The sequence below is a fragment of the Rhinopithecus roxellana genome, chromosome 4, assembly GCF_007565055.1.
Source record: "Rhinopithecus roxellana isolate Shanxi Qingling chromosome 4, ASM756505v1, whole genome shotgun sequence".
Taxonomy (NCBI): domain Eukaryota; kingdom Metazoa; phylum Chordata; class Mammalia; order Primates; family Cercopithecidae; genus Rhinopithecus; species Rhinopithecus roxellana.
Genome location: NC_044552.1, coordinates 154,592,850 through 154,618,800, shown reverse-complemented (window position 1 = coordinate 154,618,800; position 25,951 = coordinate 154,592,850). Strand labels below are relative to the sequence as shown.

The window sequence follows — 25,951 nt, the reverse complement described above, 5'->3', positions numbered from 1 at the left end:
TTCTTTTTTTTTTTTTTTGAGACAGAGTCTCGCTCTGTTGCCCAGGCTGGAGTACAGTGGTGCGATCTCAGCTCACTGCAAGCTCTGCCTCCTGAGTTCACGCCATTCTCCTGCCTCAGCCTCCTGAGTAGCTGGGACTACAGGCACCCGCCACCACACCCGGCTAATTTTTTGTATTTTTTTAGTAGAGACGGGGTTTCACCGTATTAGCCAGGATGGTCTCGATCTCCTGACCTTGTGATCTGCCCTCCTCGGCCTCCGAAAGTGCTGGGATTACAGGCATGAGCCACCGTGCCCAGCCTCATAAAGTTCTTTATCCTCATCATCATCATACTGAGTAAGCGGAGGAGGAGGAGGGGTTGGTCTTACTGTTTCAGGGCTGGCAGAGGCAGAAAAATTTCCATATAAAAGTGGACCTGCATGGTTCAAGCCCATATTGTTGAAAGGTTCAGCTGCATTACTCATGTGTGTTTTCTAGAGAAGGAATCTGTAATTATCATAAGATTCTTAAAGCTGTTGTGATTATTTCCCCAGGTCTTTTCATTTGGTCTTCCACCGCAGCCTGTGCAAACTCCCATCATAGTCCCAGTTACACGTCATTTAACTTACTTTACCTTTCTATCTTAGTGCTCATTCTGAATATGTATGAGTTTAATTTATTTTCACTTTCAGAACTTTCTGTCAGGCAATCATTACGACATCTTTTAGGTTCTGCCTGCCCACCTCTAAGCCCCCCTCCTCACCACTCTCACCACAGTAGGTATACTTTTCTTAGTTTTTGCCTGTCTGTCCCACCTCTCAAAACTAAGAGATTTTTAGATAGTCATAATTTTCAGGTTCCTTTTTTTTTTGAGATGGAGTTTCACTCTTGTTGCTTAGGCTGGAGTGCAGTGGCACAATGTCAGCTCACTGCAACCTACACCTCCCGGGTTCAAGCGATTTTCCTTCCTCAGCCTCCCAAGTAGCTAGGATTACAGGCGTGCACCACTATGCCCAGCTAATTTTGTATTTTTAGTAGAGATAGGGTTTCACCATGTTGGTCAGGCAAGCCTCAAACTCCTGACCTCAAGTGATCTACCCACCCTGGCCTCCCAAAGTGCTAGAATTACAGGCGTGAGCCACCATGCCCAACTCAGGTTCCTATTTATTATCTTCTCTTGTAGAACAAGGCTCTGTTAAACTCCCAGTTGGTATTTATATGTCCCACCTTCCACCCCAACCATATCATCTAATAATATCCATCTGAAATAACAATCAACTTTGGAGGGTTTTTTTAATCTATAAAATGATGTGGCCCTACTAATGCTAGTATGTAGCCAGAGTTGTGAATCATATAAATCTTTCAAAAGTTTATCATGCCTATTAAGATTACTATTAATTACTATTAATAAAATCACAAATCGTATCATGTTGTATTTAGCATTAGAAGAAGTAAGTACTTATTATTGAGACTTGGCTTTTGTTTTTCTGAGGTTATTACTACTTTTAAATGGATCTGTTTATACTTTGTTGAAGAGAGGCAGAACATATTGTCCTAAGGTAAAAATCTTTGTTTTATATAGTTTTAATGGAGGAGGAGCATCATATTTGTGTGTGTTGGAGTGTTTTAAGCTTTTCTGGTTAAATAAAGTGCCTGACACTTTCTCTCTACCTTGCTTTATCTGTGGAACGTTGTTAATTGGTTACACAGTTACTGAGAACTGAAAAAGGAGAAAGACAGGCTGTAATACAGATTTAGAGATTGCAAAGAAGCATATTTTACCCCAGGACTGGAATAAAAGAGGAGAAAGCCTGTGTAATGATGGAACCAAGACCCTGACTTGGTGTCTCTCAGCTAATTCAAGAACCTCAGCAGCTCAGAAGAGAGAATCCTGGCTGGCTGCTTCTGGTGTGCATGGAGGGAAGAGGGCTGCACAATGAGACTGGTTCTAGAGGTGCTGGGAAAGAATCATGGAGCCAGGAGACAGCTGCCTCTGGCACGTGCGTAGCTGAAAGGAGCGCACATGGAAAGGAGAACATCTCTCACCTTCATCCAGCTCTTCAGGGCCGGCCGCTTTAACACCCACACCATGCCTCAGTTCTGAGAACCTCACAGAAAACCAACTGGCAACGAAGTAGTAGTTGTAGATCCCTACATTAAGCATTGGAAGGCATATGGCAGGTCAGTTTGGAACTTAGTAACTGCCACATCATCTTGGAGAAAAATTCAGAAAATTATATGAAAGCGTATTTTTCTACCAGCTGTATAGGATAAGTTAAAGTCTAAGTTGATCAACCAGATGAATATTTAGCTATCTACCTGACATCTCCACGTAGGTGTTTAAGATAAGTATTTCAAATGTAACCTTTCAAGAGAGAACTTCTGATTCCATATTCCTCAACTTTATCTCATTACATGGAGCCACAATCTACGTTATTGCTTAAATCAAGAACCCAAACAACATTGTTTAATTTCTCCTTTTCCCTTACCCTCTATGTCCAACTGATCATCAGGCCCTGTCAGGTTAACATAACTCTTTTCATCTCTCTTATGACCTCTACCCCAGTCCAGTTCATCCTCTCTGTTGCCTGGACCATATTAAAGCTCATGACCCATCTCAGTAATCACGCTGGCGCCCCCAGCAGTTCATCCACAAAATAGCAGAGTGAGGCTTTAAAGACAAATCCTTTTTTGTCACTTCCCTCTCATAAACCCCTTTGTTTAAGTTAAGTCAATCAAATTCTTTGTCATGTTCTGTCTGCCAAAGCCGTCAGAGCAGATCAAGGTGGTAATTGGCATCAAAATTCTTTATAAAATGTGGTCACTCTTCATTTTTTCTTTTCTCTGATATTTGTTATTCTCCAAGTAAATTAGTCATGTATTTTTTTGTTCAGAAAACCTTTTCTACCCATTATTTCAAATTTATAGAAAACTAATTCATTTTTTAAAATATATTGAGCACATTCATTTTTGCAAGGCTTTGGGGACTACAGAGAGCATGGGTTTAATTGGTTATTGGTTAATTTATGGATACAATTAATGAGAAATTTCTTAAAAACATCAAAAAATAGAAAAACTGAGATAGCACCTGGCTACATATGATTGATCTCCCCAAAAATAAGCAGCATGAATTTGTAAAAGCAAGACCAGTATGCGTGAGAGTGCTTAGAAAATCCTGCACTCAGGAGAATCACTTGAACCAGGGAGTCGGAGGTTGCAGTGAGCCAAGATCGTGTCACAGCACTCAAGCCTAGCAACAGAGCAAGACTCCGTCTCAAAAAAAAACAAAAACAAAAACAGCCTGCACTCTGGGAGAAGACAGTGATCTGTGTTACTGAGGAACACATAGGATGCTCCTATTAAGGAGCCTAACTTGGAGAGGAAAGTACCAGGTCTACTCTGGGGAATTGTGGACAGATGATTTTGACTAACGCAGAACATTTGCAAGCAAGGTTGCTCATATAAACTGTTCAATGCCCTGAATGCTCGAGTGTTTGGGCCTTTGTGATAGGCAGTGGTTCAAATTATTTTTTTAGTTGACATAGTTTTAATGATTTGGAAATATACATTTGTTTCAGCTCTCTGGTGATTACTTTGTTGTAGTTTTTTTAAAAAGTATACAGATCTAAAAATACTAAATAAACATGATTTTCTTTCTAACATGAGGTCTGATGAATTCAAAAGATACTTCCACTTAAAGGCATCATAAGACTGGAGAAAGTATAATGTAACAGTTAAAACATGAGGACTTTGAATCAGGTATTCTGGGTTGGAAGCCAGTTTTGCAATGTGAACTTTTGTAAATTTGGATAAGCTGCCTACCCTGGCTGAGCCTCAGGGATAATGCACTGCCAATACCACAGATTTGTTAGGAAGCATAAATGATTAGATAATGAAGATCTAGTGTCTAAATCTAGAAAAGTTGAACAATGTATAAATTGCATTAAACATGACCTGTTTGTATCCTTTTAACATAGCTGGTAAACCTAGTTGATGATGGCCGGGTGTGATGGCTCACACCTGTAATCCCGGCATTTTGGGAGGCCAGAGCGGGTGAATCACCTGAGGTCAGGAGTTCGAGACCAGCCTGACCAACATGGTGAAACCCCATCTCTACTAAATACAAAAAGTTAGCCGGGCGTGGTGACATAAGCCTGTAATCCCAGCTACTTGGGAGGCTGAGGCAGGAGAATCACTGGAACCCAGGAGGCGGAGGTTGCAGTGAGCCGAGATTGCACCATTGCCCTCTAGCCTGGGCAACAAAAGCAAAACTCCATCTCAAAAAAACCCAAAAACAAACAACAACAACAAAAAGCATAGTTGATGATACATCTGTATCTTACTTAATATGCATAAATTTTAAAATATATATTTATAAATACCTATAATTCATCATCCTTAATTGCAAGCCTCCAGAAGTTTGGAAAACTGTGTTTATAGTCTCTTCACCCCACTTAGTGTGAGTATTTTTCTTTTGTTACAGATTGGATTATAGGAGTATCCCCCAGACTCTGGTGGGTGTTAAAGAATCTATGGTGTATTATCTTTTTATAAATTGAAAAATTCTGAAATTCTCAAGGCACTTCCCTGATACCACAGGTTTTAGCTATTAGCAGAAGTGTATTGTATTTTTGAGCTTTTACATTTCAGAAGTAAAGGCATTCTTTGTTGTGCTTTAATAATGCACATAATGTTTTCCATACAAATACAAGGGAAGTATTCATCTGCCCTATGACCCAGCAACTCTACTCATAGGTATTTATGCAAGATAAATGAAAACTTATATTCGCAAGGAAGCTTTGTATGAGAATTTTCAGAGTGGCTCTGTTCACATATCCAAAAGGTAGAAACAATCAAATGTCTGTAGCAGAAGAATAGATAAATAACATACCAAGCCATTAAAACAGATGAACTACAGCAACATGCAGCAGTGTGGATGAGTCTGACAGCTGTTATATTGAGGGAAAGAAATTGAACACAAAAAAAGTATATAGGCCTTCATTATCTGAAAATCTAGGCAAGTAAAATCAGATGGATGGTTAGGGCTTGCAGTACAAGGAGACTTTCTGGGTTTGTGGAAATGTCCTGTGGCTTCAATGGAGTGTTATTTAGCCATAAAAAAGAATAAGATCCTGTCATTTGCAACAACGTGGATGAAATTGGAGGTCATTATGTTAAGTGAAATAAGTCAGGCACAGAAAAAATCTTCACATGTTCTCACTATTTTTGTGGGAGGTAAAATAAGACAATTGAACTCATGGAGATAAGAGGCTGGGAAGAGTGGTTGGGAGGGCTCAGTGGGAATGGTTGATGGGTACAATAATATAGTTAGAATAAGTGACATCTAGTATTCGATAGCAAAGTAGGGTGACTACAGTCAACAATGATTTATCGTACATTTAAGAATAAGTGTAATTGGATTGTTTATAATACAAAGAAAAGATAAATGCTTGAGTTGATGGGTACTCCATTTACCCTGATGTGATTAATATGCATTGTATGCCTGTATCAAAATATCGCATGTACTTTATAAATACATACACCTGTGTGCCCACAAAAACTTTAAAAAAAGAAAGGAAGAAATATCCTGATTGGATATTGCAATTAAAATCTTGGGAGTCCACTGCATGTGAATTTAGCTTCCATTTTTTAAATGATTCTTGAATATAGGGCAAATGCTTAGGAAATCAGAAGCTGTGAGATTCCAGATAATCACTCGAGTTTAGTATTACAAAATACAATTTTAATGGCCCATGTTACAAATGTAAAAGTTAGTGTTCTGTCTCCATAGGGTTGCTCATTCCCTATCACGCTTCTGCAGGCACTTTGTGAACTATCTGGAGTTGACATGTACAACATCAGGATGCCCCGTTTGATCAGTTGTAATTTTTCAGAAAAAGGTCAAATTGGTCTGAAGACTGGCTCATAGAAGCTCTCGAGCCTCTAGCCTGTAGAAGAAACTTAGTTTTCCCATCTGAACTTATATTTGAAAAAGAGGTGACATACACCTTCAACAGTGTTTAGGCAGGTACACACTACTAAATCTCATTGTCAAAACCAGGACAGTAAGGTTGAAATAACCACTTCGATGTGAAAGTAATTCTATAATTAACCCTGTTGTCTCTTTTTTTTTTTTTTTTTTTTTTTTTCCGAGACAGAGTCTCGCCCTGTTGCCCAGGCTAGAGTGCAGTGGCACATTCTTGGCTCACTACAGCCCCTGCCTTCTGGGTTCAAGCGATTCTTCTGCCTCAACTTCCCAAGTAGCTGGGATTACAGGCGCCCGCCACCATGCCCAGCTAATTTTTATATTTTTAGTAGAGACAGGATTTCACCATGTTGACCAGGCTGGTCTCAAACTCCTAACCTCATGATCTGCCCACCTCAGCCTCCCAAAGTGCTGGGATTACAGGCGTGAGCCACCGCGCCCAGCCAGTGAACCCTGTTGTCTCTTAAGACACACAAGATCATGCTCTGTGAATACAGAGAGGTGAGGAGTGGTCAGGACATGAGGGTGAAGCCCATCCTGGGCTGAGACCACCTAGGATCAAATTCCAGCTCTGCCAACTAAATCATGTGCATTTCTGGGAGGCATTAGTGTACCCTGTCATAATATGGCTGTGATCTGGTGTAACATACCATCATTTCCAACAACACCATATGACAGTCTACACCAGGATTTCCTCCTATGCCACTCTTATTTTATTCTCTTGGGGTGATCTCTCCTCTGTTTTCATTATCCTGTACCCTGCAGAACCAGTGTGCACACACAGTGGTGATCACACACATTTCTTCCATCTTTTTTCTCTGTGGCTTTCTCTCGTGTTTGACACTCCATTGCCAAATAATGAATAGTTATTTTGCTATCCAAAAGGAGCAGTTCAATGCCAACATGTTTTTAAGCACCTGTTCCTTCTGCAGGAAAGTCCTCTTTGATCTTTATTTCCTCTTTGTTGAAAGTAAATTTGCCCTCTTATTTGCTGACATTTTCAAACTTGTACCACTTCTTTCTCACTATGGTAGATGACTGGAGATAAACCTACTGCTCTTCTTTCTCTTTTTTTATGTATCATATAGTTTATAATACTTTTGGTATTCCATTTTTATATATAAATTTAAATTTGAAACTTTTGCTAAGTTTTAACTTTCAGATGACTGGTTTTTAGCAAATAAGCTTAAAAAGTTTTATTATAATGGATTTGATTCTTCCAGTAGTAGCTTACTGATTTAGTTTTTAACAAATGATTTCTGTCTTTCAAAGATCATACTTACTTTTTGTTCATCTTTGTGCAAGTTGATAGGAGTAAAATTCCACAGGCATGCAAGTATCTACTCCCTGTAATCTGCTGCAAAGCAGGTTTTTAAAAATTTGGTAGTCGCACATCAAAACAGTGTCTTTATGTTTCACTCGTCTTTTTCTTTAATTCTTGTGATTTACTAAAAACTCACTGAACAGTTCTGTTTACTATATATTATAGTACACCATTCACCATTGTAATACCAAAAACAGAATTTTGTGTATCATTGCAGCTATAATGGAAAGGAGCACTGAGAAGCTTGTGTCCTGGTCATCCTTCCCCTTTTATGAATCAGGGAGGAACAAAACTATATCAGAAAATTGTTTCATTGGGTTACTTTCATTGTAAATATCACAAAGTCATGTAAAGTTATTGGGATTAGATGATACATAAAAGTGAGGGGCATTTAGTTCTGTCTCTACACAGACTTTGATAGATGGACCATCATCTGCTGCTTGCTTTGACTGTGGCTAAAGTTTGTGTTGGACTTAGATATTTGGGATTTGGAAATAAAGTTAAAGACTTCTCATACCAGTCGCTTGTAAGTTCTAGCAAATAACTTGGGGGTGGCTGTAGTAACATGGGGTTAAGCAGCGGTAACAAAGAAATAAGCCCTATTCTCATGGAGCTTACTTTGGGAGTGGTGATACTCAGCGGACTGTAATTTGAAGTAGAAGCAATTAACTTTGTCGATAGGTTCTTGGAGATACAACTTTAAACGAAATGAGTATATTGCAGCTTTTTTTTCCCATCAATGTTATAATAAAATCATGTTGAAAGCAATGGCATTGTTTCAGGACCTGCTATCCATTGTTTCACTTGAAGTTAGTTTTGAAGAACGTATTGACCACATTGCGGATATACTGTAATCTAGGGATGGCCCCTGGAGAAGGAAGGTAGCATTTAGGTTCAAGTTTGTGGGGATGGGGATAGGCAGGATTTGGAAAGAGAGAGGGACAGAGCAGTACACAGGGGAGCACTTGGGATGGAGGAAGTGGGAATATGCACAGAGATAAATGGTGGAGAGCAATCTGGTTTGACTTAGGATGTCACTTACATATGTGTGTAAAGTAGTAGGTTAATGGGCTTAACTTGAGAAGATATCTTGGGACCAGATTGTAGGCAACTAAAATTTTTTATATTTTTAGATAGTAAGAAACCATGAAAGTGTTTTGAGACAGAATGTTGAGAAACATAAAAATTGTAATTTGGGCAATTAATCTGGCCTTTGTGTATAGATTGATTGGAGAACAGACACCATTAGCAACTTGTTTTGGTAGTTTGGATGCTATGCCAAAAATGACTGGAACAGTAAATGGAAAGAGTGGGACGAATTCAAGGTGAATGGGGTGGCCAAACATTTTGATGATTAGAGACTATCCTGCTTTATGTTTGAAGCATGGTTATTACTAGTGCCCCTTTTTGCTTTTAAATGTTTGTTGCTTTGGACGATAAATCATCATATGGTGACCCTAAAGATAGATTGCTGTGGCATTGATAGCACTCGCTAATTAGACTGAAAGCAGACAGGGATGGTGTAAGAGAGCAGAATATACACTTTTTTAGAAGTTCTTATTTCACTGAGTTTTCCTTTTTTGAATAATTAAGCATAAAATTTCCTTACCTAAATTCTACAATCCAGTCTTTTATGTTTAAAATTCTTTGTGTGCATGTGTGCGTGTGTGTGTGTGTGTGTGTGTGTGTTTAACGAACACATCTGAGTTTTGGAATATTCATAGTTACTGGCTGGGTGCAGTGGCTCTCACTTGTAATCTTAGCACTTTGGGAGGCTGAGGCAGGAGGATCACTTTAAGCCAAGAGTTTGAGACCAGCCTGGGCTACAAAACGAGACCTTGTCTCTACAAAAAATTTTAAAAAGCCTGGCATGGTGGTGCATGCCTCTAGTCCCGGCTATTTGGGAGGCTGAGGTGGAAGGATGGCTTGAACCTGGGAATTCCAGGTGGCTGTGAGCTAGGATCATGCCACAGCACTCCAGCCTGGGTAACAGCTAGACCCTGTATCTAAAAAAAAAAAAATTAATTAAAATAATTTTAAAATGATAGATGCCAAAGAGAATAGACTGCGTTTAGTCTTAACCTCACATTTTCTTTCATTTCTATTTAAAAGCAGAGCTTTTTAGGAGAACGTTAATAAATCGGTGTAGCTGACATAAAAATTTACAAATAGAATATCCTGTATATCAACACGCCATCACTGAGAAAATAGGCTCCATTATGTTAGCACGTTTTAGTTCTTGATCTTTTTTTCCCCGTATTGAAACAGGTGACTGTAGTCACATGATACTTTAAGGTTTATGTGTAGATATAGCTATTATATTTGTGGACAGTCTCACATGCTTTCATCTCGTGTGTTTTCCATGTATAGGCAGAAGGAGAAGACAGCCTGAAGAAGATGCAGCTGATGGAGCTGGCGATTCTGAATGGCACCTACAGAGATGCCAACATTAAATCACGTAAGAACGAACCCTGAGGCCCAGGGTTACTGCTGTCTCTGTTGTTTTTGTCTACAGACTTTTTTCCTTTTGGCAACAAACACAGTAACAGTTTATACAAAGTGAACAGTTGAAGTAATTCTGTCACTTGATATAGTAATTCTGTCACTTTGACAGTCCTATTTTTAATGCTTTCATGAATTGAGGACACTCCTGATTTTATTGTATGTCAGCATGTTGAAGTTTTGGATTGACAAACTTACATTATTTTAACGAAATCTCAAATCTCTAAATTCAAGCGTTTAAGAAATTTTCTGTTTGGTTAAATACAGATGTAAGGCTTCCAGCTTATCTTGTTAAATTTATGCAAAAGATAGCATATTGAAAGCTTATTTTGAAAAAGTGAATTTGAAGTGTATCTGAATAAAATGACCCTCTGTTGAGTTCTGTCCTTTCACTCTGCTTGCATGTTTTCCCTCCAGTATTTTTCCCTGTTGATTTCATATGTGAGTTCACAGAGATCAGTGGGTGATAACTCTTTTTCCGTCCTAATTTTGTTGGTATATGTATCTGTGCATGTTTTTATAAACCATAAGAGGATAGCTTTTTTATGTTTAAAATGAAATAATGTAAAATTTTTATTTTGAAACAATTTAAGATTCATACATATCATTTATATGAACATACCATATTTAAATTAGTGATTATTTAAAACACATAGAATTTTAAAGTTCTAGGGAGCTTTACAAAATGTAGGCAACCTACTGGGTTTAGAAGTAGTTATTTTACAAATTGTTAACATTAATTTACTCATGAAAATGTGAGTATATCATTAATAGGAATTTAGAAATAGGGCTTTTTAAGATTTTCTGTGATGATAGTTCCTAAAGATGCAGGAAATGTGCATATATACCTAGTGGTTACTTGGCTAAATGCAATAAAAATTATTCTTACTTTACTTTGAAACTAAAGCTGTACTTTAGAAATATACCAAAACTGAGTTTCTGTGGACTCCAGTTACAAATTATTTTTTAACATCTGTTAATGCAAGTGTTTCATTGTGCTTCTGCATGTACTTTAGTCTTATAAAATCTTAAAAACAGGTATATCAAATGTATAACCTATTTAATAGTGTCATTCATTTTTTTACAATGGCTTTTTAATTTTTGCACATTCTTAATCACATTGGGAAAGGGAAAGCTGTTTGCATTTGATTGGTGTGCTTTGGCATTTTTGTGTGATCAGCGCATGTACTAATGATTTCCTTTTATTTTTCTTCTTTCCTGCTTTTTCCTTTCTTTTTCCTACTCCCCTCTCATTTTCCCATATTTTATACTGCTGTCTCTATACTTCTTTCTAAATTTCTTTGCTTACTGTAGCAGCCCTTGCCTTTTCTCTTGCAGCAACAGCCCAGGCTGCTCCAAGGATCATTACTGGGCCTGCGCCGGTTCTCCCACCAGCTGCCCTGCGTACTCCAACGCCAGCTGGCCCTACCATAATGCCTTTGATCAGACAAATACAGACCGCTGTCATGCCAAACGGAACTCCTCACCCAACTGCTGCAATAGTTCCTCCAGGGCCCGAAGCTGGTTTAATCTATACACCCTATGAGTACCCCTACACATTGGCACCAGCTACATCAATCCTTGAGTATCCTATTGAACCTAGTGGTGTATTAGGTAAGTTCTTCTCCCCACGGGGTTAACAACATTCTCTTTATAAATATTTTTGCTCCCCCAGATTTTGAAATGATTTTATCAGTTTTAGAGAGGCAAGACAAGTTTCCATTGGGAAAGCCTGAACCCTACATTTTATTTCAGCCTCTCATAAGGGTTCCCCTTTGAAATAATTGCACCTTAAATTTATTCAGATCCACTTTGGTAACTCAGGTTCAGTTTGATTGGGTAAATCTGTTGTGTGCGTTTTAACAAATACTTTTACATTTGACATGACTGGGGCCATTCTGAGTTTTAGGCCCCATCAGCTCCACTTCTCAAACCTAGGTTCATTTTATCTCACAGATTTGTGTAATTGTTGGAAAAACTTTAAACTTCTATGTGAAAGTAGTTTGAGATCTTTATAAAATTCATATTATTGTATGTGTTTTATAATATTTGTGATCACTTAAAATATGAAAGAGACCAGATAAATACAGTCATGCATCGCTTAACAACGGGGATACCTTCTAAGAATTGCCTTGTCTGGCAATTTCATCATTTGGTGTACATCATAGAGTGTACTTACACAGATGTACATGATACTGTTTACTACACACCTAGGCTGTGTGGTATAGCCATTATAATCTTATGGGACCACCGTAGTATATGTGGTCCATTGTTGACCAAAATGTTGTTATGCAGGCATGACTGTAGTTGTATTCTTAAGATTTTTCAGTTCTTGCCTTTTGGAGTCCTAGTTGTGTTAAACATGAGAGATACTCTTAATTTCAGTAGTACAGTATGGAATAGTTAAATACCAAATCACTGAATTCAGAATCTCACTTAAGGCAAAAATTAAAATCATAATCTAAACGCTTGGTTTTACATGAACAAAAAGTGGTGTGCTCGAAAAAGACATTACTGATGCCTTTTTTTTATAGAGTGGATTGAAATGCCAGTCATGCCTGATATTTCAGCCCATTGACTTGCTGGATGAAGGACTAGAATACAGCAGCTGTTATAACACGACCAGTCAATGTGGAACAAACTGTTTCTGTGCAACCCCTTTGTTTCACCATACAAAATTTGAATACTTTTTTTCCTGAATTGTATACGACCTTGGTGCTGCATGCATGCTGTTGACTTTTAGGACTTTGATCTCTTAAGGTTTTTTTTTTTTCCAGCATTAATATTGATTTATAAGGATTTGAAAATCTTTACTGAACTGGAGGACACTAAGATTTAAACTCGAAAATTCATTGTTCAAGTAAAGAAAGCCATGATGCTCTGTATGTTATCTGTGTGTGTGCATGCACTCAGGTGCCCTTTGTTTCATGAACAAATACATTTCATTGTACATGTTTTCTGTTTAAATCATTGTATAAAGTAATTGCAGGTCAGAATTATACCACAGAACTGTTTGAGAGGCTTGTCTTCTGTTGCACATTTCTTGAAGCATTTTTAAAATAACATGTAACCTGTAACCTTGTTATTTAAGTTTTCTTTTCTATTAATACTCTGTCCTGTGGTCCCATGCATGCTCCTTTTCCCAGAACTCCTCTCTGCTGCACCCACAGCATCTGTTCCCGAGGAGTTATGATTCTTGACTTCCTGCAGGGCTGGGACTCTTAGCTACCAGCTGCTGTTCCAGCACTTTCAGTGCAAGATCTCCCTGATTTTGCCACATGGAATTGTACTTGTATATGATTACCTTATCTAAAATGAATAAGGGGTGATGGACCAGTTTACTGCTTAGAAATAGCAAGAGGCACTGCAGTAAAACTTGTTTCTCATTATAAAGCTTCATGTCTTTTGTTTGTTGAAAAATTTTTACTTATAAAAACTTAATTATTAGACTGGTAAAATAAAGACCAAAATATGCAGATTTCTAATTGGCATTCATAAGGTGAATAATAAGAAGTGCCAAATAAAAAAATCTTATTATGGTTAGTTTTATTTCTTGCTTTGCCACCTAAGCAGTAAAACATGATATTGACCACTTGGAGAACTCAGAAAATTATTTTAAATTTCTAAGTTATAATAAATTTGCACACAGATAACATGCATGCTATTTATGTCACATCTCACATTAAATTATTTTAAAATAAGCAGTGCCCTTCAAAACAGATGCAGACATGTGTGTTGGTAGTAGTGAGGAGATTGGTATTAGCATCAAATCTTCATTGATGACTAATTTTTAATTCCCTTCCTTTTATCTTTAGGTATGGCTTTCCCAACGAAAGGCTAAGAATTCAAGAACGGTCTTAACTGAACCCTCATCAGATCTGAATTTAACAAATGCTTAGTCTCAGCAGCCTCCGGGGGAAAAAAGCTTAGCCTAGCAGTCAGTGACTTACTTGCACTTTTTGCACATAGATATAAAGTAAAATTATGTTATTAATTTGGTTTAGTCTGTAATATTACACAGTGATGGTAATTTATAAAGGAGTGTATAGTAGTATACTGACTGCTAAGTGTACTATACTGTTTGCTTTACTAATCACCTAATTCATTGCAGTTCATACTTATTGACTCAGAGTTTAAAACCACAATCTGTAGGCTTTAAGAATTGCTTTTAAACCTTTTTAAGTGATAAACTCTTGAAGTGGTCTTAAGGTTAGCAAATAATTGTCAGTATTAAACATGGCATTATTTAAGTAGTCCTGCTGCGAGAAAGGCACTTCAGTGAATATGTGACTAGTAAAGCTTAAATATGTTTGGATCTAATAGAGTTCATGAAATACTGTAACTTGGGGATTGTAAATGAATGGATAAAATAGGTTAAGGCCCAAGATGTTTGAAATGAATGCAATATTAATAGATGCATATATACATGACATATTGTGGTTAATTTTAAAACTACTGTGCCTTAACGTGTTTCTTAAACTTTTGTAGTAAATGAACATTTGAAATCCATTTTGATAAACCTGCTGTTAATGTTTTTTCCCCCCTTGTGAATGTTTTCTAACTTTGTCTTGGTAATTGCAATTTAACTAGGTGCGGTGGCTACTAAAGTTCGAAGGCACGATATGCGTGTCCATCCTTACCAAAGGATTGTGACCGCAGACCGAGGTTAGTTTAGTTCTGCAGTTCTTGTCTATAAGAAATGCGTTGGGTGTCCATAACATTTGCAACACCACACCTGATGGAAAAATGTAATTGCTTACCTGCACACAGTTTTTTTTCCTTTTCTAAATTTGTTTGTGATCACTGACAGATAAAAGGGTTGGGTTTTTTGTTTTGGTTTGGTTTTTTCTCCCTTCATATTTTAACTTATTAAATCTTCTATTATTATGTACTATGATTTATTCCTACTAAAACATAGTCAATTTGGGGAGCTATTAAATTTTGATGTTGCCTCAGTTATTTTCATTAATAACTTTTGCTAAAATTTACCTTTTAAAAGTTCTGAAATTTGGGGTTGGTATTGCAAAATGAATTGAACGGGTGGTGCTTTAATGAGAGAAGTAAAGGAATATATGCCTCCTGTGTACTTTTGGAGAAAACTGAAGATTTAGTTTCCATTTTTCTTTATAATAAAATATTTGAGCCACTGTATAAACGTGAGGGTGCACATGTCAAGTACTTAGCTAAAATCAACAAAGTGAGGACTGTGAAGATAACTTTCATGTAGTTGGATTTTTTTTTAATATAAATTAGAGCATCAATTCCCTTTTATTCTTACATTCTCTTGCCAAAATGGATCCTTTGATTTTTGTCATTTGCTGCTAAAATATATTATCTGAAGGTAAACTGTCTCTTGAATTTCTGTGGTGATATGAGATCCAGCTGTGTGAATATCATTTTTGACTAACCTGTGACTGGAAAATAAGTCTTCATTTTTCTCCTTTACAACTTCTATAATTTGTGTCCTGTATATGCCCTTGGACCCTTTTATAAATTATTTTTGCTTATTGAGGAATGGTATTTTCGGTTTATTGACATTGAATTGTTTTCTAAGTTTTTCCATCACAAGATAGGAATCTCAAGCATGGTAGTAAAAAAGGATTTTTTACAAGTTTCTATTACGGCACATTTGTTTCCTACAAATTAAACTGATCAAAGTCTCAAATATTAGTGGAGGAAAAAGTGCTGGATTTGCACTTCAATTGTACATCTTCTGTGAATTTATGAAGGACCTACCTGCTTCATGTGATTACCTTGAGTACTGATGATAAATACTAGACACAGCTGTTGTCCACATCAGAAATAACATGCCTTTCCCAAAGACACTGTTAATATTTGTTTAGCATAATACATAAAGAATGTCGAAGACTTTCAAACTAATGTATACATCACTTACAGTGATTATTCAGTGAACAGAATAGACCCCAGCTCCGTGGTCATCTATGAAGATGATATTCATTGTAAGTGTTCTGTACGAACACGTCTCATAGGGATGGGGAAATTTTTTGGAAAGTCACTTTAGTTTTAAAGAAATGGGACAATTCCATGAATAATTTGAGGTTTTATTCATATTGCTTATGTCTACAATTGTTCTAAAGAGTATTTTAAAGTAGTTTTTTCCCCCCAGCTAATCTTTACCTATATGCCCCCTTTTAGGAGATTTCTCACCATTTTGCTTTAACACGATAATTATTGGCCTATTTAATACTCCAGTGCCTTGAGATAGTTGGACATATTTGAGGAAGATTTTATTGTATTTGGAAAATTATGACACATTCCATGCGTGGATCTTTTGTTGTTATGTGTTTTGATTAGTTCTGTCACTGTTATTATTTAAAATGCAGTGTCAGCAAACCGAAATGCTCATTTCTTTTTTAGTAACAGAATAATACTCATATACTTATCACTGTATGCACTCATCGGGTCTAAGGGAGACGTCTGAAGTCCTTCGCTTAAATTATTTTATGATACTACTGTTTTCTCTATTTTTGAGGTTAAAATTATTTTTAAAAAATATTTTGAAGAGAAGTTTATTAGTATAAGCATTCATGTAATGCAAAGAAACTCAGCCCTTGGACATATAACCATGTAATTCTATATGAACGTTTAGAGTCCTACATGGTTGACCAATATCTAGTTCTTTACTAAAAGTAAACTCACCTCTTTATATATATTTCAAAACTGAATTTGAAGCCTATTAGAGACCAACTGACCTTTTAGTTGTAACGAACTGCATGGTCTTATATGGTGACACACCTGTGTAGGAGGCCAAGACTTGGCAGAGGATGTAGTCTAGGTGTCCTGGTATATATATATGGTCACTCACTTCATTTATATATTCCACACTCTAAAAAGAATTCAGAAGTTTTTCTGAGTAATACAAAAACCATCACTTATATAATTTGTATAAGAAACTTTAAACAGTTTTAATCAAAATTATGAGTAACATCAAAAATGCTTTAAGATTTTATATTTTGGAATACCTGTGAAGTAGTATGACTACATCATGTTAAATATTTATTTTCTTCTATGATTTTGGGGCAGCAATTTTTATTTTAAATAAAATTCCACTTTTGAGAAATTCAGGGAAGATTTGGTCACATTGAAGATACAATATTTTTGTAGTATTTATAAACTGTTCTAAATGATAGACTATAGAAAGCATTTTTGTCATATGAAGGTAAATCAGTCCATTATTTAGATCATTTAAACTCTGAACATTACACCTTCTGGGCTTTGATTTATGAAGTGGCACAGAATCTAACTTTGCACTGAATATCTTTTCATTCACATCTCCTCTGCCTTAGTCACAATGGCAACAGTACAGAAAATTCTATCAAACCTCAGAATATAGTAGAAATAATTAAGCTGTTGAATGAGTCTTAAAAATTATACTACTGTTAAGTGGACCAAGTTTGGTGAAGCAGAATGTGACAAAGGTTGATTAAGGAAGGAACAACTCAAGGACATTGGGAATGATAACTTTTCCACTTGAGAACTACTTTTATGTTTTACTGTAATTTTTAAAAATTTTTTGTCCTTTTTGTTATTTTGCAAAAGAAAATAGTATTTACAGGTGGCTTCTTTTAAAATATAAAAATATAAAGCAGGAATGTATATGAAATGTCAGATTTTATTGTATTTGCAGAGTATTAGCTTTGAAATTGAATAAAGAAAGCTGTTTGTAGTTTTAAAATGCCTTATTGGTATCAATTAGAAATTTCTTCTATTTTTTGATGTACTTAGAGCTTTTTGAGTGTAGAATTTTAAATGGCAGGATTTTACAGTGTTTACATGCAAGTGCATTTTATAAGTGTTCTATATGTGTAAAATAGTATTTTCAACTGGAAAGTGTTGGCTAGTGCAAAAGGCCTGGCCATTTTCTGGTTCCCATGATGTTGCCTACACTGCTAGACTACAGTTTAGTATTGCTTTGTATCATGAGGCCAAGAAATTCCATGTTGTTTGTAAATAGAATAATTGAAAAAGCAATAAACATTTATTGAACAAAAGAAACCTTGTTTGGCCCAGAGTTTATGTTGAACCAAATTGTTCATAGAATTTTGAATTTCTTTAGATTCATTTCTGTTAATCATCAGTTATTAATAATCACATCCATCATTAATAGTTGCTTTAATGCTTGCATCTGAGAGAATACTAATGCTTAATAGCAGTCAGATACTGATAACTGCACTGACTGTTTAAAAATTCTGTATACCAAACCTATTCATTGTTGTTTTTCAATTTCCTTCATTGACTGCTACTAACTATTAGTTGTTAGTTGTATTTTATTTCTACTTTTTCTTGTTAACCAGTTTTTTTTTTTTTTTTTTTTTTTTTTGTGGGAGTGGGCTCTTCTTCATTTGTTCAAATCATGATATGAAATTGTCATGATTTTAATTGTATTCTGTAGATGGTGTCAATCAGTTTGTCAGAATTAAACATGCTTTTTTTTTTATTAGTTGTGATTAGTTTTTCATGTTGTCATTAAGCCGTCACTAGCTGAAACTAATCTCTTCTCTATCTTTTCTTTTCTTTTTTTTGTTTTGTTTTTTTTTGTTTCTAACCACCCAGCCGCCACCGGCAACTAACCTATGACCTTCTGACCTCTGAACTCTTCACCCAATGATGACCTGACCATGCCTGCCTGCTGATCAGTTAACTGGTAATCGCCTTTGCTTGCCTGTCGTCAGTGCAGCGAGCTGAGGCACTTGTCCGTTCGTCTTACCATCTAACCAAACAAAAGACAAAGAAATTGTTGTCCTCCAACTCAGCTTTTTTTTTTTTTTCCTGTTTGGGTGAAAGTGGTTCTAGAACCTGCACTGAATAGTAGTAAAGCAATAAGGCCCAATTCATCCCACAGCACTGATCATCTTTTAATATCCCACCCTAAGCGAACGGTAAGAAGGCCTCTCTTAAGAAGGGGAGACAGATGGCCCTTAACTACTCAATGACAGAGGCAGTTACTGTGAGAGACTTCTAGGAATCTTTTTCTTCTCATAGCGAAGTCAAAGCTCTCTCTGAATGTACTGTGTGATGATGCATCATGCATGAACCTTCGGTCAGGGATATCATTGGTGAAGTGATTTCAAAAAGTATTCAAAATTTGATATGCTGTTTAGTCACTACAGTGCCCTCAAAGGGCAGAAGTTGCAGCCTTTTTTATATTGCCTGCCAAAATTTGAAGTATTAGAAGAAAGTGTGCCATGAGAGAAAAACGTAAGGAGTTTTGAAACGTAATGCAAATAACAAAACTGCAACACTATTTTTAAAAGATAAATATCTAAGTTAAAATTACTGAATCTTTATTTTACACCTTCTAAAAAAGTATGAGAACAAGGTACATGCATTATGTGTCACATTACTGGGCAAACTGTTCAAGTATTTTTTTTTTTAAACCTCCCTGTATAGAAAAAAAATCATTAAGGATGTAAAAGCCATGCTTGCCTATTTGCTGTATACATGTAATGAAATTGTAGATAAAGTGTAGTGCATTGAAACAAATGAACAAAAAGTAGATACTTTTACTATACAAGGGTGCTGGTGCAGAAAAAAATATATATATTTTTGGAAATGTAGCATTTTATACTTTCAAGTGTTATAAAAAAAAAGAAAAAGAACAAAGAAACCCTTTATTTCATTAAATGATTTTTTCTGGTGGTTGTCAAGAAACAAAAGACCAAAAGAGCCTTTTTGTCTTTCTTTTTTATTTTTTAAGTATTGGAATAAGTCTAAAGAAAAGAAAGTGCCTTATTTTCCTTCATGGTCATTTAGTCAAGTGTCTCATAAAGATCAGCTCCTCCCTCAGAATACAAGTTAATGCATGTTACTCAGTCGCCCAGTATGTGAAAGAAGATATGAGGGAGACTAATGAGTTGATGGTTTGAATTATATGATTTTTGCCACGTTACCTTGATGCAAATTTGCCAAATCTGATACTGTGAAAAGATTTGATAACTTTTCTAATGCCTGACTAGTAAGTTTTAAAACATCATTCTTTTAAAAAATAATTTAATACTTTTGGTTATTCCAATCTTCAATGTTAACCCAAACGATTCTGAGATAAAAATTATGTGTCATCTGAACTTCAGTTTACAGACAAAATTAGAGCTTTGTTTTATTTGGAGAAGGGGGATGCATTCATTTGGTTTTGATTTTTATTTTGTTTTTAATTAATTGGAGATAATAGGATACCTAGCAAATGTTTTCAGAAAAGTGAATCTTTGTGATTTTCATTCTGGAAAACAATGTTTTAAATCACCCAAATTTAATCACATGTCTTTATATCATACCAGATAACTGGTGTAGTGTATCCTTTTACTGTTTCAGTAACCTTTGCCTCCCCCACCCCTTAACTTTAAAAGAATGTGAAAAACTAGCATCATAGTGCATATAAATACTCAACCACATTTCAGCTTAAGCTTCTAATTTCTCTAGAAGTTGAAACAGTTAGTTATGTAGTTGAAGCAATTTGTGTGCAAAGCCTACATCTAAACACTTGAGTGAATAATCATTAACTGCTCAGTACCAGACGTGGCAAATCTCAAGTGACAGTGGACTCCCCCTGCCCCAGCTTATCAACTCGTCCCCTCGTCCACACCTTCCCAGCATCACAGTCAGAGGTCAGCAGGAAGCTGAGTCATTACCTTCTTGGTGACCTCCCCTGCCATCTTGTCTCACTTGGAAACCGTTGTCAGTTTATTTACTATGCAATAGACATTCATTGTTTTGTATTCAGCTAGCTTTGGTTTAATATGCCACTGCTTTGTCTTTCTGTTACACATACAGTTTTGATTTATTTACAATATATGCTGTGCCATTTTGATTTTTATATTGTTTGGTTGCTTTAATAAATTTGCGACACTCAAACACTTGAGGTGATAGTTGTTAAAAACAATACCAGTATTTGATCCAGTTTCATCTCAACTGTGTTATACCTGGACATTTTAGATGTTTATCAAAGGTCTTTTATGGGGAAGAAAGTAAATGTATGAAATAATAAATGTGTGACATTTATGGGTAATGTTGGCTCTGAACAAACTTTTGAAAACTTGGTTGACAAAATTTTGGATCAACTGAAAAAAGCATGACTTTTGAAATCTCTGAATGCCTTGGTTCTCAGTATTATCATTCTTTATTGAATTTATTTCTTATTAAAATATGTAGTTTTTAAGACTTTTTTTCTGACAGTATTATGTAATTTTTTAGCGTGGGTAGATGGGAGTGTCGCTTGTATGTTATCGTACAGCTGACATGTATTTTTGTCTATTCTTTATTATCTTAGTTTCATGCTGTGTATGTACCATAACCAACCTATTGCCTATGAGAAACATGTAAGATAATGTATTTACAGCCATTGTTACAAGTTTATAATGTATTTTTCTATCTTGTTTTATATGTATGTTATATAACATTCAAAAAGAATTTTTTTCTTGATTGAGAAAAGGATACAAAATGCAAAATCCACAATTTTGATAACTGAAAATTGCCAATTGTTTTGCAGTACTTTATTATATTGGGTGTCTTGTCTTTTTTGGGCTTTTAGTTAGCTAATGAATGAATACATTAGACACTTTTGGGTTTTAGTTGGGATTTTACATAGCTTGCATTTTAATTCTTTGGTTCTTTGCTGTTTCTATTAACCCATAGCATTATTTTAATAAATGTTATAATACCAACCTACTAACTCTGGACTTTGTCTGTTTATTAACCTTTATATGTTTAATTAAAATAAACAAATAAAGACAAAAGAATGTAAAGTCTTGAGTTACTGGACTAACCCTGAAGAACGTGACCACAGATAACATGGCGTGACTTGTTTTTATGTTGTTTGTCAGCTGACAGTTTTGCACACTACTGTTAAAATGGCTTTGGTTATTCTGGTCTTGTACCTTGTGGGGGGCGGGGGTAGGTGCAGTAGAGATGGGAACAAAGAGGCCTTTGTTGGAGGCATTCTTCTCCTCTTGCCACTTGCCTTTCAGCATCTGCATTACTAATTCCACACCTTATTTTTCCTTCTCCAAAATAATCACTGTCTGCTCACAGCATCAAGAGTAAAAAGATATATTGTAATGGTATATACCTGGAGAAACCAGTTTGATTCTTTGTTGAACCATTTCTTTTAATTTCTGTAAATAAGTAATTTTATGATCACATTGTAAAGCAGAGAAACTGTTGATATTTTACCTTTATTTAGATTTTTATTTTAACCTGACCTTTTTCCTTTGGAAAGCATTGAACTTGTTTAGCTAACTACTCCTGTTAGGGGAGCTTAACTTGGGTAAAGCCAAAGGCCCACTGACTGTTTCTCATGGTGGCCTGAAGCCCCACTGCTTTCCAATGAGGAAAAGAACCCTCAGCACATTACTGAGTTTTCCTCAGGTATTTTTTTCCCTGTCACCTACTTTACAAATACAGTCAGACTAAAACATTAAACAAGAAGTTTAAGGGGGAGAACACTGGGATTTGAAAAGTTGTATATGATCAACTTCTTGCATGCAAATCAATTTAAGATTTCCTAAATATCTTCATGCTTTTCTTGGCTGGAACTTGGGTAAATTAACCTGTAATTATGAATTACTTAGTTTAACTCAAGGTGCATTTTTATTTCACAGATTGATACTTCCTTCTTTCTGTGAAACAGTTCTCCTAGATAACAAAATCCTCAGGATGAATTTTTGCATTTGTACATAGCAATGTATCTTTGTAAATGATGTTTTATTTATTTAGAGTTAGAGAATTTGGGGCCGAAATGAGTGACATGTAATAGAAGACAAAACTGTACCAATACGCCCTTAACCAATCAGACTGTCAAGGTATTCTCATTCATAAATATATATACACACGTACATATACATAATACACAGAGTAGTGATAGCTGAGTCGATTGATAACAGCGAATCACCATTGAGATGGTCACTTGGATCATGTAAACAAACCCGGTCATTTCTCTGATGGGAGCGGTGGGGCAGTGTACTGTTGTTAGGTAGACAGGTCTTCAACATGCTACTATTTGTAAAAGTTTCTGTTGCCCTAACAGTTCATGTAGTAGTCTGTGAAAATTCGAAGCTGTCTGTCAAGCTGCTAATGTACAAGTTGTCATGGTACCATGTCACTTAAATTGAAGAATTTCTATGCAATTTACTATTCTCTAAAGCCTATGAATGCAGCCTCATCTCATTTTCAGTTAAGGGTACTTTATGTGTAATTATGTCATTGCTACCTTTTATGCAGGAAATGTAAAGTTTTCAAAGGCGAAAATAACATTACAAATTTCATTTTTATACAGGTTACAATATTATTAAACGTAAAACTACCAAATTCCTAGAATAGTAAAATTCTAGAGTCAGTTGATTGATTGAAACTATTTGACAAAACAATTGAAAGCTGAGCTTTCAGTCAAGAAGTTGGTGAAATTAATGTACTTAAACCTTTTTTTTCCTTTCGGCAAAATGTCAGGGAAGACTTCACATGAAAGTAGTTACTCCTGTATGCCCCGGTGCAGTGGCTCCACATGTAAGAGGTCATTAAGGCCCCTTGCCCATAAAACCAGGATGTGTATACGTACACACAATTGGTGTCTGGTTATGGTTTTCTAAACACTAGATAAGGTTCTGAATTTTTTAGTGTGCCAAAAGCGAATGATAGGTTTAAATGAAATTGCTCACTACCAAACCAAGACTCTAACAAATATATATACATGTGTGTGTATATATATATATATGTCATAGCACTTTCACATGTGACAGCCTAAGGTTTCTTTAGTTTTGGGGTGGAGTGGGAGTGGTTTTGCATATTTGACCAGGATGGGATGCCTGTCTTTATTCCTTGATAAGAAGTAGCTGTTAACAGCATTTCAAACAAATTATTTTTGGTAGAATAGAACTTACTGCCAAATGATAATTTATTTAGCAAAAATTATTCTCCAACTTTTCGAATTCGCAAATTTTCTAAGTGCCTAGAGTAGTTCTTTACATTGTCACGAATCCCTTAATACCTTTATTTAAAATGGAAAAAATATGAACAATATTTTAGAAATATGTGCTACACATCTAATTTTATCTGTAGTTTCTTTTAAATGATCTAAATTGAGATGCCTTTGATACGAAGAGATTTACCAACATTATATGCACTCGTGCCTTCAATGCGGAATCAAACTGGTTAACCTCGGCACAGTCCTCTCCTTTCTATGTTTCTGCTGCACTAATTGCCAGGGGGTGGGAGAGGAGGCAGATGAATTAATTCATAGTAGAAGGAGGCAATAGGTGCAGCAAAGAGCAGCCACAATATTGATTCCACATTACAACTTTGTTGCCCCTTGGCAAAAGACATCACATTGTGGGAAGATCTCAGCTTCCAGAGTAAAAGTTAATTTATAACTTAAAGTGCTATTAAGTTTTTATTACCAAATATATATTTTATGGTTTATAGTGGTGTGTATGAAACATTTAAAATTTTACTGTGGAAATTGTGTATATATATATATATATATATATATCTATAGAAGTCGAAATAGGTGTTCGCAGATCACATGTGAACAGAGAACTGCATATGACTGTACATGAAATGCAATAAACCAACTGGAAAAAGTGCATGTGCTTCATCCTCTCAAGCCAACTCAGCTGAAAAGAGCTCCTTATCCTTCACCCCCAGAAAATGCATGTATCAATATCAGAATAAAGAACGCACACTTTCAGTTTTATTGAGGCTTGCAACACTAAAAGAAAATGTTAAGAATCTGACATTCTGGAGTTATAATAACATTAGAAAATAAGCATAACATTCACTCTGATTTTAGTCATTAAGGGAGATTAGTAAACAGACTGCTACAGCGTTCCACAGTTGGACTGTGCATCCAAAATAGTTTGTTTTTTTGTGTCTTTAATGGTACAATTTTTATGTAGTTTTTAAATGTAAGAAAGAAGAAAGGAATGCTGACCAAAACTTGATTTCATCAGCTTCGTGAAAAGGACTAGTGTCATTAACTTGTTGAACAAAAAATTGGTTTATTTAAAAAAGTCATTTCCAGTAGTGTGAAACCTTTACGATTCTTTAACATTTAAATGTTATGACTCCTTGTGCCTTAAGTTTTCCTGTCTTCTTTATATCATCTCCAAGTACCTCTGGCTCCTTTCCTCTTGCTCACTGGAACCTTAGTTTTCCTCAACAGAATGCTTTGTTAAAGTAGCACACAGGTGCAGGATCCATAGCACCGTCCTACAGACTAGCAGCCCAAAGGTGTGTTTGGTTTGGCTTATACAGTGTTTTGCCTTTTTAAACTACTTGCCATAATTTAAAGGTGGCAACACTAGACTTAAAAAACAAAAGTGATTGCCCATATTAGCATTTTTTAAAAAAAGTTTCTTCACAAAATCTGCTCTTCCTGAAAGATCGAAGTGTCTAGAAAGCCCAAACATGTATTCTCATGTAGTAGGCCCCAGCCGAAACGGAGTAATTCAACTGTCCCCTTGAGCCAAGCATTCCCTGGTGAGTCACCACCCCACCACTCCTTCCTGTCTCTGGTGTCACACTTGGGCTGTTGGTTTTCTTACTCTTGTCTTGCTTTAATCCTTCCTCCTCTCCCTGGCTCCTGTGGATCTCTCTGCTTGTCTCCTGGTCCAGGATGGTGATCTGACTTTCAAACCAACTTTTCAAAAGGGATGACGTAAAATCGGTTTTGATGTTTTTCCTCCTGAAAAATCACATGAATATTTTAGTCACTGTGACTCATGCATATTGTATTTCTTACTGTTTAAAGAAGGACTTCTATTAAGTGAGTGGAAGCACTAGACATTTGGATTTCCTTCCCAGTGTAATTTTTAATGATTACCTCTTTTATACACTAATTTGTGGTCTTCTTAGAAAGCAGTTAAAACTAATTGACCATCTAATAGTTGTACTATACATATATCTAAAATAATAGTCATGGTAAGTTTGACATCACATCTTCCCCAAAAAATGTTTATTAAAATTACATTATTCCGGTTTAATGCTATTTTGTGAAGTGTATACCTTCTGAAAGTGCTTATTTTTACGTGCTATACAACAGTTTCAATTTTAAAGAATATCTCCTAAAATTGGGAGGAAAATCTATAGTCTTTGTTTCTTAAAGTATGCTATACTATATTCATTGGTTACTTAACTGGATATTAATATTAAT

The 25,951-nt window shown here is 35.8% G+C and overlaps 1 protein-coding gene across 8 annotated transcripts in view; it reads left to right on the top strand.

The window, feature by feature from the left end:
- QKI (QKI, KH domain containing RNA binding) overlaps nucleotides 1–24,383 on the top strand; it is a 164,060-nt gene extending 139,677 nt beyond the window's left edge. For 2 of the 8 annotated variants that reach the window (XM_030928154.1, XM_030928161.1), the window contains exons 5-8: nucleotides 9,661–9,748; nucleotides 11,107–11,406; nucleotides 14,383–14,457; nucleotides 18,367–24,383. In XM_030928154.1, coding sequence (XP_030784014.1) covers nucleotides 9,661–9,748; nucleotides 11,107–11,406; nucleotides 14,383–14,457; nucleotides 18,367–18,383 — 480 coding nt within the window. In that variant the 3' untranslated portion in view covers nucleotides 18,384–24,383. Of the gene's footprint in view, nucleotides 1–9,660; nucleotides 9,749–11,106; nucleotides 11,407–12,326 lie in introns of all 8 variants that reach the window. The other 6 variants (XR_004056690.1, XM_030928157.1, XM_030928155.1 and 3 more) reach the window with 6 other exon arrangements.
- The last annotated feature ends 1,568 nt before the right edge of the window (nucleotides 24,384–25,951 follow it).